This window comes from Mobula hypostoma, chromosome 6 (genome assembly GCF_963921235.1).
Source record: "Mobula hypostoma chromosome 6, sMobHyp1.1, whole genome shotgun sequence".
Taxonomy (NCBI): Eukaryota; Metazoa; Chordata; class Chondrichthyes; order Myliobatiformes; family Myliobatidae; genus Mobula; species Mobula hypostoma.
In genome coordinates, this window is record NC_086102.1 from 6615626 (window position 1) to 6635080 (window position 19455).

A 19455-nucleotide genomic window follows, 5' to 3' on the forward strand; every position below is an offset into this window, starting at 1 on the left:
ACTGAAAGACAAATTTCTTCCCCAGGTTAAGCTTTCCGGCAGAGGCTAGCAGGTTTTTATCCAGGATCTCTGTATTTAGCAACATTCATCTTCCAAGAAATCCTGACCAGATTTCCAGTCCCTGCTGCTGAAAAAGCATCCTTATAACATGATGCTACCTCTACCATACTTTACAGTGGGATGATTACCTGGCTGATACACAATATTGGAATTATGCCACACATACCAATACCACTTAGTGTTGAGGTCAAAAAGTTCTTCTTTAATGTCATCTATTCACAAGATCTTTACAGTATCTTCTAAGCAATTCTTTACAAATCTTTATGGGCAAGGATATGCTGTCTTTTTTTTACCAGGGCCTCCTCCTTGCCACTCTTCCATAAGTACACTTTTTGTGCAAGGCCTTAGCATTCATGGAGCCATGAACTTCATCTCTGGTTGCAGCCACTGACTTCTGCAGCTCACTCAGAGTGACTGTTGGCATCACAGTAGCGTCCCTTGCAAATGCCATTCTTCATCGGTGACTAAGTTTAGAGGGGCAACCTGACCTAGGCAGTGTGGCTGTTGTTTCATATATTTTCCACTTTTTCATGATGGACTGCACTGAGTTTCGAGGTATGTTTAGTGCTTTTGAGATGGTCTTGTACCTTTCCGATTTGTCTGTCTTTATTATTGCTTCTCTGATTTGCCTTGAGTCTTCATTTTGTCTTCATTTTGATTTGGTCTGTTGAAAATCTACTATTGGACCTCACAGAGAGAGAGAGAGAGAGAGAGGGAGAGAGAGGGTACTTATTCTTATGAATTCATTGAAAAGAGGATTTCTACATCAACAAATTGGGTATTGGTAAGGTAGTACCTGCATATTCCACCTGAGGAAAGTTAGTGTAGTAATTACGAAGGAGATGAATACTTCTTCAGCCTTGCAATTTTAGTAAATTGTTGACAGGTTCTGTAATTTTTCTTTTCATTTCACATGATGCAGAATGTTTTGTAGATCAGCTCAAAAAACTCTACTTCAATATATTTTAAATTTAGAAAATGGTTCAGTAAAGTATAAAAATAGTTGTGGGGGCTGAATACTTTTTCAGGCCTCTTTAGAAGATCCAGTATTACACCCCCTAGTTGGGACCTCTCTATATTGGTTAAGAAAACTTTCCTGAACACATTTGACAAATCTATCCTATCCAGCCCTTTTACAGTATGGGAATACCAGTCAGTATGTGGAAAGTTAAAATCGCCTACTATCACAACCAATGTTTCATGCGACAGTCTGAGATCTCTCTACAAATTTGCTCCTCTAACTCCCTCTGTCTATTGGGTGGTCTATAATATAATCCTATTAATGTGGTCATCCCTTTCTTATTGCTGATAAGATGAGCTCTCCAGCCTGTCCTGTCTGAGGACTCTGCTGTGTAATTTTTCGTAACTAATATTGCGCCTCCCACTTTAGTCCCTCCTGCTCTGTCATGTCTAAATCAATGGAACCCCGAAATACTGAGCTACCAGTCCAGCCCCTCCTGCGACCAAGTCTCACTAGTGGCTAAAGTGTCATAATTCCACGTGCTGATCCAGGCGCTAAGCTCATCCACCTTTCCTACAATGCCCCTTGCATTGAAATATATACAGCTTCGATCAGTAGTTCCCTCATGCACAACCTTTTAATTCCTGTCTTCGTATGTAGACTGAACAACTTCCTTTCCCACAACCAATCCACCATCTGCCCTGGTGCTTTCATTCCCATCCCTTTGCAATTCTAGTTTCAACTCCTTGTGCAGCATGAGCAAACCTTCACACATGTATATTATTCCCCCTCCAGTTCAGGAGCAAATCATCCAATTTGTACAGATCCCAGTTTCCCTGGGAGACAGCCCAGTGCTCTCCCTTCAGCACCATCTCTTTATTGAAGTCCTCCACTGGTCAGGGTCACCTGTGGATGTTGCGTCCCTACTCTCTACTCCCTATGTGACTCGCAAGCCAAGGCAGAATGGTATGGAGAGCAAGCTGTTGCCCATGTAGTAGGCTCCCCTACAGCTGAGGAATGCCAGAGACTGTCTTCTTAGCCTCATGTTGAACTGCATGACCTTCCTGTTTCTGGCCTCACTAGCACCAAGTGCAAGTGCAAATTCCTAACCCACCCCCTCAGAGTTGAATTTTTTTTCTCTGCCTTGCGCCATCTGGTCCAGTAAGAAAGAGTGAAAATTGAAAAGCCAGAACTCAGCTTTGAAACCAGAGCCACGCACTGCTTGAGAAAGGAACACGCAGCTCAAAGGAGCGATCACACACTAGCCTCTGTGTCACGGCCTGGTGTGTCAGGCAGTGATCCATCTGAAGTTTGATACGTATTTTTTCAAACCGGGTAACCCATATCATATTAGGTTTTTTTGTTAAATTAAAATTCCCCAAAGCAATTGCACCACACATTATTTGACACAGTGTACCAGGCAGTAGTGATTTCATGGGGCTTGGGTTTCAGCTTCATTTCTGTCTTGTGTTCTGCAGTATTAAATCCTTTTCTCTCTCTCCTTCTCTTAAAAACATTCATAATTAAGTGTGGCTGGGTTTCTGAAAATGTAGAGGCTCCCTTTCTATTCAGTTTGTTGCTTCTCCGTTTTTCAGTCGTTTGGTTTCATGACTGACCCCTCAACATTTAACCCTTGAAATGTGACCTTCCCAATGGATTTAGCCTCAGCCTACTGCCCCTCACCTTACCATCCCCTAACACCCTGCACCAATCCCCACAATCTGTTAGCAAAGGGGACATCTTGTTCACTCCTCTGCATCCACGAATAAAGCATTTCTCATCCTTTGTTAGAGGGATTCAGATTTATTTGTCCCATGTGCATTGAAACATCCAATGAAATGTGTCATGTGTATTAACAACCAACACACTCCAGGTTGTGCTGGGGTAGCCCGCAATTGTTGCCACACATTCTGGCACTAACATAATGCCCATAATGCTGGACAGAACAACACAGAGCACAACAAGCAACAGAACATCATCAACAAATCATACCCATTTCCTCCCCCGCACTCACCCCCACTCATGGACAGTCCTACAACTCCAGTGCCTCCAGGATAGGCCTCTGGGCCCCAGTCTCCAAACTTCTGGTCAACCTTGGGGCTTCAATCTTGAATATCAATCTCCAGACTAAGCTCAAACTCCAGGTGTACTGACTCATCACCCGTTGTGCCTCTTGTTTGCACGGGCGTCTGATCCCAGGGTCCCCTGACCTGGGGACAGCCCAACATCCACAATATCCTTCATCATCCACCCACGTTGTTGACCTTCAAGCGCAGAGTAGCCTCCTGGACTTCTGATGTCCTCTCTCCCACGTCAACATCATTGGCCTTTGAGCACGGAGTGGAGCATCCCTGCCCCAAGCCTCACATTCTGTTAGGGAAGTGGATACATTTTTCCTTTTGCTACATCCAGGAATAACGTTTTATAATAATAACAATAGTAAATATAATAATAGGGATCCCATAGCAGTTTAACTCAATCTGATTACTTACACAGGCACAATCCAGTGGCAAACATCATTCAACAAAATCTTGCTTTAAAATACAAACTCACAAATGAAATCACACCTTACTGTAAATACAAGCCTGATCCAGTTTTAGAGCCAAAGTCTCACAAATTATATTACAACTGATCAGTTATTACAGACAGGACAATCAATAATAGCGATCTGAAAATATATTATTACAGGTTAAACAAGCAAGAACTACTTACTTAATAGATATAGACATTCCAAACACACAACATACAGAAATCAATGTGAAAAACACCTGAAATATGCTGAATTAAAAGAGGAAATTGAAAGACCATGGAACATTGTCTCAAAAGAAATATCTGCAACTGATATCATCCCAAAGTCACTACGGAGTCTGAATAAGGTTTAATATCACCAGCATATATTCTGAGGATTTGTTAACTTTATGGCAGCCGTTCAGTTCAATACATAATATATTTAAAAAGGTAAATCCATTACAGTAAGTAAATAAGACCATAAGACCATAAGGCATAGGAGCAGAATTAGGCCATTCAGCCCATCGAGTCTGCTCTACTGTTCCATCATGGCAGATCCCGGAACCCACTCAACTCCGTACATCTGCCATCTCACCGTATCATTTGATGCCCTGACCAATCAGGAAACTATCAATTTTTGCTTGATAAGTTTCAATGAGATCCCCCCGCATTCTTCTAAATTCCAGTGAGTACAGGCCCAAAGCTGCCAAATACTCCTTATATGTTAACCCCCTTATTCCCAGAAACTCCTCTGGACTCTCTGCAATGGCAACACGTCCTGCCTGAGATGTGAGGCCCAAAATTGTTGACAGTATTCCGAGTGCGGCCTGACTAGTGTCTTATAAAGGCTCAGCATTATCTCCTTGCTGTTATATTCTATTCCCCTTGAAATAAATGTCAACATTGCATTTGGCTTCCTTACCACAGACTCAACCTGTAAATTAACCTTCTGGGAGTCTTGCACAATGACTCCTAGGTCCCTTTGCACCTCTGATGGTTGAATTTTTTCCCTATTTAGATAATAATCTACATTTTTGTTCCTTTTACCAAAATGCATTATCATACATTTCCTGACATGGTATTCCATCTACCACTTTTTCTCCCATTTGTCTAAGTCCTTCTGCAATCCCATTGCTTTCTCAGCACTACCTACCCCTCCACCTATCTTTGGATCATCTGCAAATTTTGCCACAAAGCCATCAATTCCATTATCTAAATCATTGACAAACAATGTGAAAAGTAGCGGTTCCAATACTGACCCCTGAGAACACCACTAGTCATTGGCAGCCAACCAGAAAAGGCCCCCTTCATTCCCACTCACTGCCTCCTGCCTGTCAGCCATTCCTCTATCCATGCCAGTATCTTTCCTGTAATGCCATGAGACTTAATCATGTTAAATGGCCTCATGTGTGACACCTTATCAAATGCCTGCTGAAAATTCAAGTAAATGACATTATCTGCCTCTCCTTTGTCCACCCTGCTTGTTACTTCCTCAAAGAACTCTAACAGATTTGTCAGGCAAGATTTCCCTTTACAGAAACCATGCTGACTTTGACTTATTTTATCATTAGTCTCCAATTATCCTGAAACCCTATCCTTAATAATAGACTCCAACACTTTTCCAACCACTGAGGTCAGGCTAACTGGCCCATCATTTCCTTTCTTTTGCCTTTCTCCCTTCTTAAAGAGTGGAGTGACATTTGCAATCTTCCAGTCCTCCAGAACCATGCCAGGATCAAGTGATTTTTGAAAAAATCATAACTGATGCATCTGCTATCTCTTCAGCAACATTTGGGATGTCGTCCATCTGGTCCAGGTGATTTATCCACCTTAAGACCTTTCAGTTGGCCTTGCACAGTGTATAAATGTGTATTAAATAGTTAAATTTTAGAAATGCAAAAACAAATAATAAAAGTGAGCTAGTGTTCATGGATTAAATGTTCATTTAGGAATTGGATGGTGAGGGGAAGAATCTGTTCCTGAATCACTGAGTGTGTGCCTAAAGGCTTCTGTGCCTCCTTCCTGATGGTAACAATGAGATCAAGGCATATCCTGGGTGATAGCGATGTCTTAATAATGGACGCCACCTCTCTGAGATGACACTATGAAGGCCAGTACCCAAGATGGAGCTGACTAATTTTACAATTTTCTGTAGCTTGTTTCGATCCTGTGCAATAAGCAGTCCCCCATACTAGACAGTGATGCAGCCAGTCAGAATGCTCTCCACTGCACATTTGTAGAAGTTTTCGATTGCTTTAGGTTTGCATCGATATGTTGGAACCAGTTTAGAACCTCAGAGATCTTGACATGCAGAAACTTGAAATTGCTCACTTCTGATCCCTCAATGAGGATTAGTTCAGTTTCCCTCGTCCTACCCTTTCTGAAGTATTAGCACACACAATAGCATTAAACAATTATGTCTACACAGCAATATCTGTGTTAATCTGCAGAAAGCCACAATATTAAACATCACCAGAATAGTCTGAAAGTTCCTAGCAATTGAGAAATGAGAGTGCTTGGCTCAGGTTTTTACCAGCTTGTGCTGAGAAAAAATAAAAATACAATAATAACTTTATTTATAGGGCACTTTTCATACAGACAATGTAGCTTAAAGTGATGTACAATGGGATCAAGTGCAAACATGAAAATAAAAGTAAACATGAAAGTAAAAGACAAAATGATGTCAGTTAAAAGCAAGGTTAAATAAATAGATTTTGAGCTGGTGTTTAAAAGTGTCAACTGAGTCTACATCCCTTATAGTTTTAGGTATTGAATTCCACAGTTTAGGAGTGTAGTTCAAAAAAGCTGACCTGACAAATATATTTTGAGGGAGATTATATACATTTAAGGGACCAGCGGAAAAAGACCTGAGAGCTCGAGTAGGATTATAAAACAGAAATGATGCTGTGATGTACTCTGGTCCCAGACGTTTGAGAGCTTTAAAAATAAGTGTTGGTGGCATTCAGATACAGCTTCAGATTCAGATTGATTTATCAAATGCACTTCAACTATTGTTTGCATGAGACACACACAGAATGCTGGAAGAACTCAGCAGGCCAGGCAGCATCTATGGAAAAGAGTACAGTCGACGTTTCAGGCCTCAACTGTTTTCCATAGATGCTGCCTGACCTGCTGAGCTCCTCCAGCATTTTGTGCGCGTTGCTTGGATTGCCAGCATCTGCAGATTTTCTGTTGCTCGCTATTGTTTGTATGATTTCTTTTTCTCACTTCACATCAGGTGTTTGACAGTCTTTTTTATATATGGGCTCTTTTGGGTTTTCTGTTTTGTGGCTGCCTGTAAGGAGACAAATCTGAAGGTTGTATGATGTATGCATACTTTGATAATAAATGTATTTTGAACTTTGAACTTTGTGATATACAATGAAATGCACCAAGGAATTGCTGGCGACGAACCTACAAGAGTCACCATGAATTCTGGTGCCAACAGAGCACGTCTGCATTGGGGGAAGGGGTTGGTTGGTCAGCACAGCGCGTAGTGGTTAGGTGAATCACTTTACAACAATCACCAATCGCAGTTCAATTCCTGCTGCTGTCTATAAGAAGTTTGTACATTCCCCCCATGATCTTGTGTGTTTCCTCCGGGTGCTCCGGTTTCCTCCCACATTCCAAAGACACGTGGGTTAGTGTTAGTAAATTGTGAACATGTCCTCTCGTCTCAGATTCCTCCCTCTTCACCCCTTTACCTTTTCTACCTATCACCTCCCAGCTTCCTACTTCATGATCCCACCACCACCACCCACGCACCTTCCCCCTCACCTGGTCTCACCCATCACCTTGCCAGTTTGTACTCCTTCCCCTCCCCCCACCTTCTTATTCTGGCTTCTGCCAGCTTCTTTTCCAGCCCAGATCTGAGAAAGGATCTTGGCCCGAAACATCGACCATTTATTTCCCTCTGTAGATGCTGCCCGAAGGGCTGGGTTTTGTGTGTTTTGCTCTGGATTTCCAGTGTCTGTAGAATCTCCTGCGTTTACTGTATTCTGCATTCTGTTTTCAATATACTTATGTGTGGAATGATCTGTCAAGATGTCACACAAATGAAAGCTTTTCACAATATCTCACATATGTTGCATGTGGAAGGGAAAAAATTGCAGAATGCAGAGGAAGTGCAGTGCAAGAAGACAATAAGGTTTAAGTTCACAATGAGGTACATTTGGAGATCAAGAGTTCATCTTTAAGTGAGGTCTGCTCAAGAATTTTATAACAGCGAACAGAGCTGCCTTGAGCTTATGCACCCCTCTCAAAGCCTGAATGGAAATGTAGACAAAACGGCCCAGTCCATCCCAGGAAAAGCCCTCCCCACCGTTGAGAACATCTGTAAGGAGCACTGTCACAAGAAAGCAACATACATTATCAAGGGTCCCCTCTATCCAGGCCATATCTCTTGCTGCTGCTGCCATCAGAAAGAAGGTAAAGGAGTCTCAGGTCTCATACCACCAAGTTCAGGAGCAGTTATTACCTCACAGCCATCAGGCTCTTGAACCAGTGCATAACTTCACTCGTCTCAAGTCTGAACTGATTCCACAACCGATGTTTTTACTTTCGAGGATTCTACAATTCATTTCAATGTTTAAGAGAAGTTTGGGTAGGTACATGGATGGGAGGATTACGGAGGGCTATGGTCTGGCATGGACTAGATGGGCTGAAGGGCCTGTTCCTGTGCTGTATTTTTCTATGACTCTGTGACTATAACTCATGTTCTCAGTATTATTTACTTTTATTTGCACAGTTTGTCTGCTTTTGCATGTTGGTTGCTTGTCAGTCGTGTGTAGTTTTTCATTGTTTCTATTGGTCTGCAGTGAACGCCTGCAAGAAAACGAATCTCAGAGTAGTATGTGGTGACATATACCTACTTTGATAATAAATTTACTTTAAACTTTGAGCCTCCTTTCTAAAATGTGGTACCCAGTGTTGGAGACTATCCTCCCACTGGGGACTGAGTATTAATTTCGAAGGATTGAATGTGGTTCCTTTTCCAAAGCCAAGGAACCCATTTATCTTTATGTTGAAGTGGGGATGTGTTGCTCTGATTCCTCTGATCAACCTGCCCTACCTTTCCTTCCAGGTTCAATGGTCAATGGCTGGGGTTCTGCCTCAGAAGAGGAGCGTAATATGTCTAGCCGTCGATCTAGCGCGGCCAGCTCCTCTTCCGACTCCATCTTTACCGATGGCGACTTTACCCAGGCATTGGCCACTGCGGCAGACCGCGCCGGATACAAGATGGAGGGCACCAGTCTCGTAAAGACAGGTTTGTATCTAATGCTGCTGTGTGCCCAAGAGTGGCCTGGAAACTCTTCAATGACTCTTCACTCTGCTCTCACTCTCCTCTTTCTCCTGCGCTATACTTCCCTCATGTTGGAAATGGTCCTGAGGCTCTGCCCTCTTGGGGCTCCACCTGCATGGCTTGGCTCTGGGCTTTGGTTATCTTTACCTCGTTTCATGCTGTGGTGACTTGTTGAAGATAATCTGCATGGTCTTTGGTGATCTTCTCTACAGCCTTCTCTGCTCGGATAGGTGTTACATCTTGACGTTGCACCGGACCGTGTCAGATGGTGCACATGACAGTCTCGGATATTTGACCAGGAGGACACTGTTTGTCTACCCTGCACCATCCAATGGTGAATGCGGGATAGCTCTCCGGTGCAGGAATCCCAGAAAATGTCGCCTCCTTCCAAGTCTACCATCTCCTGTCTCTTGTTGCACCTCCTCGCATTCATCGTTCATCCCTGGATGTCCGTGTAATGAGCCGAAACAGTCACAAAAGTCAATCTCTGATACTGCGTTAGGTGTAAGGGGTTGGTTTCTTGTCACAAAGGAAGACAAGATTCTCAGACTATATTCTCAGCATTTGACTCTTTATGCATGCATGCATGGAGGCATGCATATGCACACACACACACACACACACACACACACACAAATGATACACAAAACACACATAAAATGGTCTGAAGAAACCTTGGACACTAGGACCTGAGCAATGTCAAAGTTCCCATATTTATTGCTTGTATGAAGGCAAACTAGAGGATAACAGAGCAAAAGCTTAATGAAAAATTATAATTGTAAAACACTACAATTCATGTGTTATTCTACCCAATCCCCTTGACCTGCACCTGGACCACAGCCCTCTGTACCCCTCCCATCCACGAATTTATCCAAATTTCTCTTAAATGTTGAAATCAAACCCACATCCGCCACTTACACTGGCAGCTCGTTCCACACTCTCACCACCCACTGATGGAAGAAGTTCCCCTTAATCAGTTCACCTTTCGCCCTTAAAGCATAACCTCTAGCTCTAGTCTCAGCAGAAAAGCCTGCCTGCATATACCCTATCTATACCCTTCAAATTCTGTACACTTCTCTCAAATTTCCCCTCATTTTCCTACACTCCAGGGGATAAAGACCTAACCTGTTCAACCTTTCCCTATTTGATATGAAGAAGATTGACATAGATTGAGTGGACCGCCAGAATTTTTTAATCCCAGTGTGCAAATGACTAATTTGAAGGAGCATAATTTTAAGGTGATTGGAGGCAAGTATAGAGGGGGATGGCAGAGGTAGACCTTTAGTGCCTGGAATGCACTGCCATTGATGGTGTTGGACAGAGATACATAAGAGACATTTAAGAAATTCTTAGATAGGCATATGGATGATAGAAAAATGGAGGTTTATGTGGGAGGGAAGGGTTAGATTGATCTTAGAGTAGGTTAATAGATGGGCACAATGTTGTGGGCCAAAGGGCCTGTAATGTGCTGTAGTGTTCTAGAACAGAGGTTCCCACCCTGGGGTCCACAGACACTTTGCTTACAGGTGTTGGTCCATGGCATGTAAAAGGATGGGAACCCTTGTTCTAGAAATGAAGAAGTTGCCATGTATTCCAGGAGAACTATCAGTTCCTGGGGAAGGAGAGAATATGGGTCTTGCCTCCCACTGGGATTGGCTGAAGAAAAGAGCAGAAATGTGTTTGAGGGGCAGTTGGATAAATGTGTTAGGGGGAGAGGAAGTGAAAGATGAGGTGTTAAGATGGGATGAACGGGAATGGGAGGAGGCTCACATTGGGCAGAAGCACCAGCAGGGAACAGATGGACCAAATGGCTGTTCCTGCGCTACAGATACTGTGTAATTCTATGTGCAGCAGGACCCCCACCCATGCAAAACTGGTCTCTGCTTTGTCTCAAAGGGCAACACATTGCAACGGGAAAACTTTGGAGCTCCAACCCAAGCACAGGACCATAAAAGCAGATCTGACTGAAACTGATAGGGTGAGAGTAGCAGTGGAGGAGGGGATTTTCTCATTAATTAATCAAAAAACAACATATGAAAGGAAAGATAATTATCTGAAGAGATAGTCCCATTCAAATGAGTGACAAATACATCATTCCAAACCTTACGACTGGTACAATGGGAAAAATAGGAATGGAATTGAATGCTAGTCATATGATATCATTAGTGTCTCAATAACTGGAGTAACTGATCTGCCTTGGTTGATTTGATTTCTTATCTAGGAATTTCCTTGTCTGGCTCTGTGCTTGGAGTACTCCTCGTTGTCTGGCTCTTGCTGTTGGGCTCTCTCCAGTCTTTTGTTTGTTTCTTCATATCTGTGTCACTTGTACTTCTCGTGAGCTGCAAGTATCTCCATCTCTCTTCACTCTACTTTTCAGGGTGTGCCTAAAATCTGTTGAAAGGGCTAAGTCTTCACTCCAAGCTCTTCAGATGAGATTTACTGAGAACTTTGCTCCATTGGCTGCAGGGTGTATGTGTGTGTGTGTGTTAATGTCTGCCACGGTTACGTCCTCATAAATGCCCTCACTTCAAGATTCAAAGTTCAAAGTAAATTTATTATCAATGTACATTTTTGTCACCATATACAAATTTTTTGTGGGCATACTCAGTAAATACAAGAAACACAATAGAATCAATGAAAGACTGCACCAACGGGGCAACAGCCAGTGTGTAAGAGACAACAAACTGTGCAAATACAAAAAGAAAGAAAGAAAATAAATAAATAAACAAACAAACAAATAAATAGATATATAGATAGATTGATAGATAAGCAAGCGGCAAATACCACAAAAATGAAATGAGGAGTCCTTGAAAGTAAGTCCATAGATGGTCAGATGCTGGAAATCCCGGAATAACACACACGAAATACCGGAGAACTTCAGTACAACAGGCAGCAACTATGGAGTAGAATAAATAGTCGAAGTTTCAGGCCGAGACCTCTCATCAGGACTCATGATGGGCCTCAGTCAGAAACAGCGACTGTTTATTTCTCTCCATAGATGCTGCCTGGCCTGCTGATTTCCTCCAAATTTTGTGGTTGTTCTGTGTAGTATTCTCACTAACATCAACTTTCATCAAAGACTCTACAGATGATTGTCAGAGGGAGCCATGTTGGACTGACTGTGCCCCTGTGTCCAGTTTGGAAGTGGACATTGTCTTTTATTTGGAGATATAGCACAGTAACAAACCTTCTGGCCCAGCTGCCCAACGACACCCACGTAAATGATTAACCTTCTAACCCATATGTCCTTGGAACATGAGGAAACTAGAGACCCGAAGGAAACCCACGTGGACATGGGGAGAATGAGCAAACTCCTTACAGACGGTGGTGGGAATTGAACCTGCATCACTGGTGTTGTAACCCTATCTGCTACACTAGTGCCACCCACACTAATAATCCAGGCAAACTTTTCCATTTGCTAAATTACCCTAGGGTGGTCCAGATGACAACAATCTGATCTTAAGTGCAGGTAAGATTAAAACAGTACAGAGAAAATTTACAAGGATGTTGCTGGTACTTGAGGACTTGAGTTATAGGGAAAAGTTGAATAGGTTTGGTCTTCATTCCCTGGAACAAAGAAGACTGAGGGGAGATTTGATAGAGGTATATAAAATCATGAGGGGTGCAGCTCGAGTGAATAGTTGCAGATTTTTTCTACTGAAGTTAGGGAAAACTAGAACTGGAGATCATGTGTTAAGGGTGAAAGGTAAATTATACACAGGGAATCTGAGGGAGAGTTTCTTCACTCAGAGGGTTGTGTGAATATGGAATGAGCTGCCAGTGGAAGTGGTGGATATGGGCTTGATTTCAACATTTAAGAGAAGTTAGGTTAAGTACAATAATGGGAGGGAAATGGAGGGCTATGGTCCAGGTCAGGTTGATGGGTCTAGGCAAAATAACAGCTCGGCATGGACTAGATGGGCTGAAGTGAATCAAGGGTTGTGAAGAGGAAACAGATGACAGAATAGAGTGCTACAGTTACAGAGAAAGTGCCGTGCACGTAGGCAAGTAAAATGAGGTAGATCAGGTGATGAGTTCATTTTAAGAGCATGAGAGGTCAATTCTAAGGTCTGATAACAGGAAGATAGAAGCTGTACTCGAGACTGGTGAAACGTACCCTCAAGCTTTTCCAATTCAGTACTCCCTCAGACCCTACTTTGGTCGCCCACCATCCAGGCCGTGCTCTCTTCTCGTTACCACGGTCAGGCATCAGGTACAGAAGCCTTAGATCCAACATCACCAGGTTCAGGGACAGTTATTACCCGTCAGCCATCATGCTTCTGAACCAGCGCGGTTAACTTCAATCAACACAACCATGAACTGGTTCCATAATCTACAGGTTCAAGGACCCCTGAACAACTGGGGTTCTCAGTATTATTTTCTACTTGCACATTTCTTTTGCACATTAGTTGTTTGTCAGTCTTTGTTTATGTATAGATTTTCATAAATTCTATTGTATTTCTTAATGCCCATAAGAAAACGAATCTCAGGGTTGTATATGGTAACATATACATATGTCGATAATAAACTTACTTTGAACTTTATTTTCCTGTGGATGCCTGGAAGGAAATGAATCTCAGGGTTGTATATGGTAACATATACATACTTTGATAATAAATTTAACTTTGACTTTGACTTCGGAATATGTCCAAAATTTATTAGCATTGCCAAAATTCATCACCTCACCTTCATTGGGATTAAATTCCTGCCATTTCTCAGCCCATTTCACCATCTCATTCATTTCACGTGTTAACAGGTGAACATCTTGTGTTAACAGGTAAAGGGTATACCTCTTCCCAACGACTTCGACCCAATAGCCCTTTCTCCACCAGCAGTAGTGTGAGTGGGACCCAAAGCCAGTGCCAGAGATCGAGACCCCCCAAGAAACACAAGGCAGCTGGAGGTCGACTGGAGCTGCCTTCCGTACCACACCGTCGGGAGGCAGGTGCAGACGGTGAGTCCCGAGACCAAGGCAATGGACTGAGTGAGGTTCTTTCAACCAAACTATCTGGCCCGGGTGTTGTAGCACTGGAGCAGCAGGCAATCTGCTGGAGGAACTCAGCAAGCCAAGCTGTATGCTGACAGACTTTCGTAAAATTCCAAAAAACTGCACCTGCTAGAAATGTTAAACACAATAGGTTCTGCAGAGGCTAGAACTCTTGAGCAACACACACACAACGCTGGAGGAACTTGGCAATTCTGGAAGCATCCATGGAGGGGAATAACACTGAATGTTGTGGGCAAAACCCTTCATCGGGACTGGGAAGGAAGGACGACGAAACCAGAATAAGAAGGTGGGAGGGGGAAAAGGAATGCAAGCTTATAGCGGATAGTTGGGATCAGGTCCCCCAGTTCCTTTCCAGTCCTGATGAAGGGCCTTCGTCCGAAATGTAGATGGTTCATTCCCCTCCATAGATGATGCCTGACCTGCCGAGTTCCTCCAGAATTTTGTGTGTGTGTGAGGTGGGGGTCAGACAGTATCTGTGTGAGGAAAAGAATTGCTAGCAGTTCAGGTCAAAACCCCACATCAGAGCTGTGTGTGTGGAGAGAGGGGGGATGGCCAGTATAAAGGCCATAAGACCACCAAGTCTGTTTGGCCATTTCATCATGGTTAATCCATTTCACTCTCACCCCCATTCTCCTGCCTTCTCCCCATAACCTTTCATGCCCTGATTAATCACGAACCTATCAACCTCTGCCAAGTTCACTCAGTGATTGGGCCTCGACAGCCATCTGTTGCAATGAATTCCACAGACTCGCCACTTTCTGGCTAAAGAAATTCTTCCTCTTCTCTGTTCTAAATAGATGCCCCTCTATTCTGAACCGTGTCCTCTGGTCCTAGACTCCCCCACTATAGAAAACATCCTCTCCATGTCCACTCTATTGAGACCTTTCAACATTTAATAGGTTTCAATGAACTCTCCCCTGAATCTTCTAAATAGCAGTGAATACAGGTCCAGAGCCACCAACTGCTCCTCATATGACAAGCCTTTCATTCCCAGAACTATTCTCATAAATCTTCTCTGAACCCTCTTCAATATCAGCACATCCTTTCTTAAATAAGAGACACAAAACTGCTCACAATACTCCAAGTGAGGCCTTTCAAAGCCTCAGCATTACATTTCCAAAGAGAGGGGGCATGGGTGAGGCAGGGATCTGAGGTAATCAGTGGACTGAGGAAGGGTATGAAATGACGGATAGGTTGTTCCTGGTAGGGAAGTAGAGTGAGGGTGGGCTGCAGAGAGAGTTGGGGGACAGTGGCATGTGACTGACAAAGAGAGAGACAAAATATGGAGAGGCAGATGGAGGAACATGTGGGAGGGGTTGACAGGTGTGTGAAGGCTGGAGGGAGATAAGCTGAAATGCAAAGAGACTAGCAGTGCAGGACAGTGAGAATGGGAACTGTTGGGGGGAGGTGCATGGCAGATAGGACCAGAGCCAGGCAGCAAAGGCAAGGGGGTGACCTGTGACCTGTGACCTGTGCATGTATGGTGTGTGTGTGTAACGAGTGGATGGAACTAGGAAGGTGGGGGGGGGAGGGGGCAGGTCTTTGAAGGAAAGGTAAAGTAATGGGAAAACCAAAGGAGGATCAGAAAGGTGATGGGGTGAGGTGGAGGCAATCCACCTATCAGCTCAGAAATCTTTCCTCACCACTCCCAGCCCTGACACAGGGTTTCGACCTGAAACGTTATCACTTCCTTCCCCACTCTCCCCCCATCACCCCACCACCCCACGGATGCTGCTCGACCTGCTGAGTTCCTTCAGCTGATTGTTGGCTACTCCAGCCTCCAACATCTTCAAAGTCAAAGTCAAAGTTAGGTTTCATTCGCACAAGTCCGTGTGTGGACAGGTGCAATGAAAAGCTTACTCACAGCAACATCACAGGCACACAGCATCAAGGACACAGTATTCATAAGCAAAGAACTGGAGTTAATGCTGGTAGCTCTTGCTTGGCAAGGGAGTTAAGGGTTGTGAGGTGAAGGCAGGAGAATGGGTTCTGAAAAATAATCCAGCTTTGATTGACTGATTGCGGATCTGATGGGCTGAATGGCATATTTCTGCCCCTCTATCTCAGCAGGGTAGAGGAATCGAGAAAGAACAGCTGTGATATCAAATTTGAAAGCTAGAGCAGGTGAGGGCAGTGACGGATTGAGGTTCAGAGAGTCTCTGTTGCCTAGCACCAATTCCCATTGATGTCACTCAAACCTTCGACAGCCCAGTACTCTCTCTCTCATGGACCACTCAGAGCGTCATGGTAGCAATGCTGTTAGCAGGATGCTATTACAGCTCGGACCATTCCAGAGTTAGGAGTTCAACTCCCTCTGCTGCCTGGAGGGAGTTTCTACATTCTCCCTGGAAACGGTGTGGGTTTCCTTCGGATGCTCCTGTTTCCTCCTACATTCCAAAGACATACCGGCTAGTCGGTTAATTAGTATTGTGATTACGCTAGTGTTGAACGGGAGAGTAGCCGGGTGGCACCGCTCGTTGGGCCAGAAGGGCCTGTTCTGCACTGTATCTCTAAATAAACAAGAGGCACAGCACACAAGCAGGCCCTTCAGCACATGTCCATGCTGACCTTCTGTCCAACTGCACAATTCCCATTGTATCCACCACCGGCTCTGGTAGTGATTTCCAGGCATTCACCACTCTTGTGTAAAAAAGAAACTTACCCTCAGATGCCCTTCAAAACTCTTTCCTCTCATCTAAATTCTACATCCTCTAGATATTCACAACCCCACCATGAATAAAACGTGACTGACTAACTACCTTCTCTGTAATTTTATATCATTTTTGCCCCCAGCATCTTTGCTTCAAGAGAATCATACCCAGCCTTTTCAATCTCTCCTGAGCAACCATAAGACCATAAGATATAGGAGCAGAATTAGGCCTTTTGGCCCATCAAGTCTGCTCTTCCATTTCATCATGGCTGATCCAATTTTCCTCTCAGTCCCAATCTCCTGCCTTCGCCCTGTATCCCTTCATACCCTGACTAAACAAGAATTTATCAACCTCTGTCTTAAATACACTGAATGACTTGGCCTCCACCGCTATCTGTGGCAACAAATTCCACAAATTCACCACTCTCTAGCTAAATAAATTCCTCCTCACCTTTTAAATTTTTCCCCTCTCACCTTAAACTTGTGCTTCTAGGTTTTGATTCCCCTACCCTGTGGAAAAAATACTGGCGTCCATCTTGATTACGCATCTCATGGTTTTATAAACCTCTGTAAGGCCACCCCGAAACCTCCTGAACTCCAGGCAAAACACCCCCAGCATTTCCAGTCTCCCCTTATAACACAAGCTCCCCAGTCCAAGTAGGAACCTTGTGAATCACTTCTGCATCGTCTCTAGTTTAATGATATCCCTGCTATGGCAGAGTGACCTGAAATGCACACCATATCTCACCATAGTCTTGTACAGCTGTGAAATGAGAACTGAACGACTGTACTCATTGCCTGACCAATGAAGGCAGGCAAACCAGGCACCCCAATGGGTTCTCCCCATCACCACAGGTCTAGGTTTAGAATTAGAGACAGTAACAGTCCTTTCCAGCTGAACAAGCCCGCACTGCTCAAGTATACTCCTGTGACCAATTAACCGACTAACCGGTACATCTTTGGACTGTGGGAGCACCTGGAGGAAACCCACCCGGGGTTCATGGGGAGAAAGTACAAACTCCTTACAGATAATGGTGGGACTTCAACACGGGTCAGTGGTGCATTAATAGCATTATTTTAACACCTTCGCTACTGTGCTGCCACTTATAACCCAGTGCAGGCAACATACTTGTGAATTTATCCTGCAGTCCCTTCATCTTAAGAGATCGATTTCTGCTCCCAAAGATGTGGCCTGACCGGCGAGGTGTTTGCAACACTGGATATATCCAGCTTTTGTTCTCCTCGTGAATCTCCTCTGCATTCTCTCCAGCACAGTCACACCATCCCTATAGTGTGACAAGCCGAACTGTAAGCAGTACTCCAAGTGTAACATAACCACGTCGCAGCTCAATACCTGACCATGTGTGTTTCCATTTGGCTGCGACAGCTGATGAGCTGTCTTGTAACACCGTCCATGCAAAAGAGGTGTGCTATGTAGAAGCAAAGGCTTAAATTGATAACAAAGAAGGTCAAAAGGTCAGCAAAACAATGGGCCAAAGGGCCTTTAATGTGCTGCAGGGCAGTACATCCGAAACTGTGGTGACCAGAACTATAGACTGTACTGTCCTATACTGAGTGACCGGAACTACAGACTGTACTGTCCGTTAGAGTGGTGACAAGAACTACAGACTGTACCGTCCTATACTGAGAGACCACACCTACAGACTGTACTGTCTGTTAGAGTGGTGACAAGAACTACAGACTGTACTGACCTATACTGTGTGACTGGAACTACAGACAGTAATGTCTGTTAGAGTGGTGACCGGAACTACAGCCTGTACTATCACATCATGTGGTGACCAGAACTACAGGCAGTACTGTCCTATACTGTTGTGACTGGAACTACAGACTGTATTGTCCTATAGTGTGATGATCAGAACTACAGACAGTACTGTCCTATACTGTGGTGACCGGAACTACAGACTGTACTGTCGCATCATGTGGTGACCAGAACTACAGGCAGTACTGTCCTATACTGTGATGACCGGAACTACAGACTGTACTGTCATATAACCATATAACAATTACAGCACGGAAACAGGCCATCTCGACCCTTCTATTCCATGCCAAATGCTTACTCTCACCTAGTCCCATCGACCTGCACTCAGCCTATAACCCTCCATTCCTTTCCTGTCCATATAGCTATCCAATTTCACTTTAAATGACAATATCGAGCCTGCCTCTACCACTTCTACTGGAAGCTCGTTCCACACAGCTACCACTCTCTGAGTAAAGAAGTTCCCCCTCGTGTTACCCCTAAACTTTTGCCCCCCTAACTCTCAACTCATGTCCTCTTGTTTGAATCTCCCCTACTCTCAATGGAAAAAGCCTATCCACGTCAACTCTATCTATCCCCTTCATAATTTTAAATGCCTTTATCAAGTCCCCCCTCAACCTTCTACGCTCCAAAGAATAAAGACCCAACTTGGTCAACCTTTCTCTGTAACTTAGGTGCTGAAACCCAGGTAACATTCTAGTAAATCTTCTCTGTACTCTCTCTCTCTCTCTATCTTGTTGACATCTTTCCTATAATTCTGTGACCAGAATTGTACCCAATACTCCAAATTTGGCCTTACCAATTCCTTGTACAATTTTAACATTACATCCCAACACCTATACTCAATGCTGTGATTTATAAAGGCCAGCATACCTATAGTTTCCATAACTTCCCTACCTGTTTCCCTTACCTTACCTTATCCTTCTCCTTAGTGAATACCAAAGAAAAGAAATTGTTCAAAATCTCCACCATCTCCTTTGGTTCCACACATAGCTGTCCACTCTGATTCTCTAAGGGACCAATTTTATCCCTCACTATCCTTTTGCTAATAATATAACTGTAGAAACCCTTTGGGTTTATTTTCACCTTACTCGCCAAAGCAACCTCGTATCTTCTTTTAGCTTTTCTAATTTCTTCCTTAAGATAATTTCTTCCTTAAGAGGAAAGACATCTTTGCCATAGAGGGAGT

At 43.8% G+C, this 19455-nt stretch overlaps 1 protein-coding gene across 9 annotated transcripts in view; it reads left to right on the forward strand.

Annotated features, from left to right (window-relative positions):
* robo2 (roundabout, axon guidance receptor, homolog 2 (Drosophila)) overlaps positions 1-19455 on the forward strand; it is a 1315623-nt gene that overhangs the window by 1267273 nt on the left and 28895 nt on the right. For 6 of the 9 annotated variants that reach the window (XM_063050228.1, XM_063050229.1, XM_063050231.1 and 3 more), the window contains 2 exons: positions 8613-8795; positions 13609-13785. In XM_063050228.1, the coding sequence (XP_062906298.1) occupies positions 8613-8795; positions 13609-13785 (360 nt within the window). The remainder of the gene's footprint in view (positions 1-8612; positions 8796-13608; positions 13786-19455) is intronic. The other 3 variants (XM_063050235.1, XM_063050236.1, XM_063050237.1) reach the window with 1 other exon arrangement.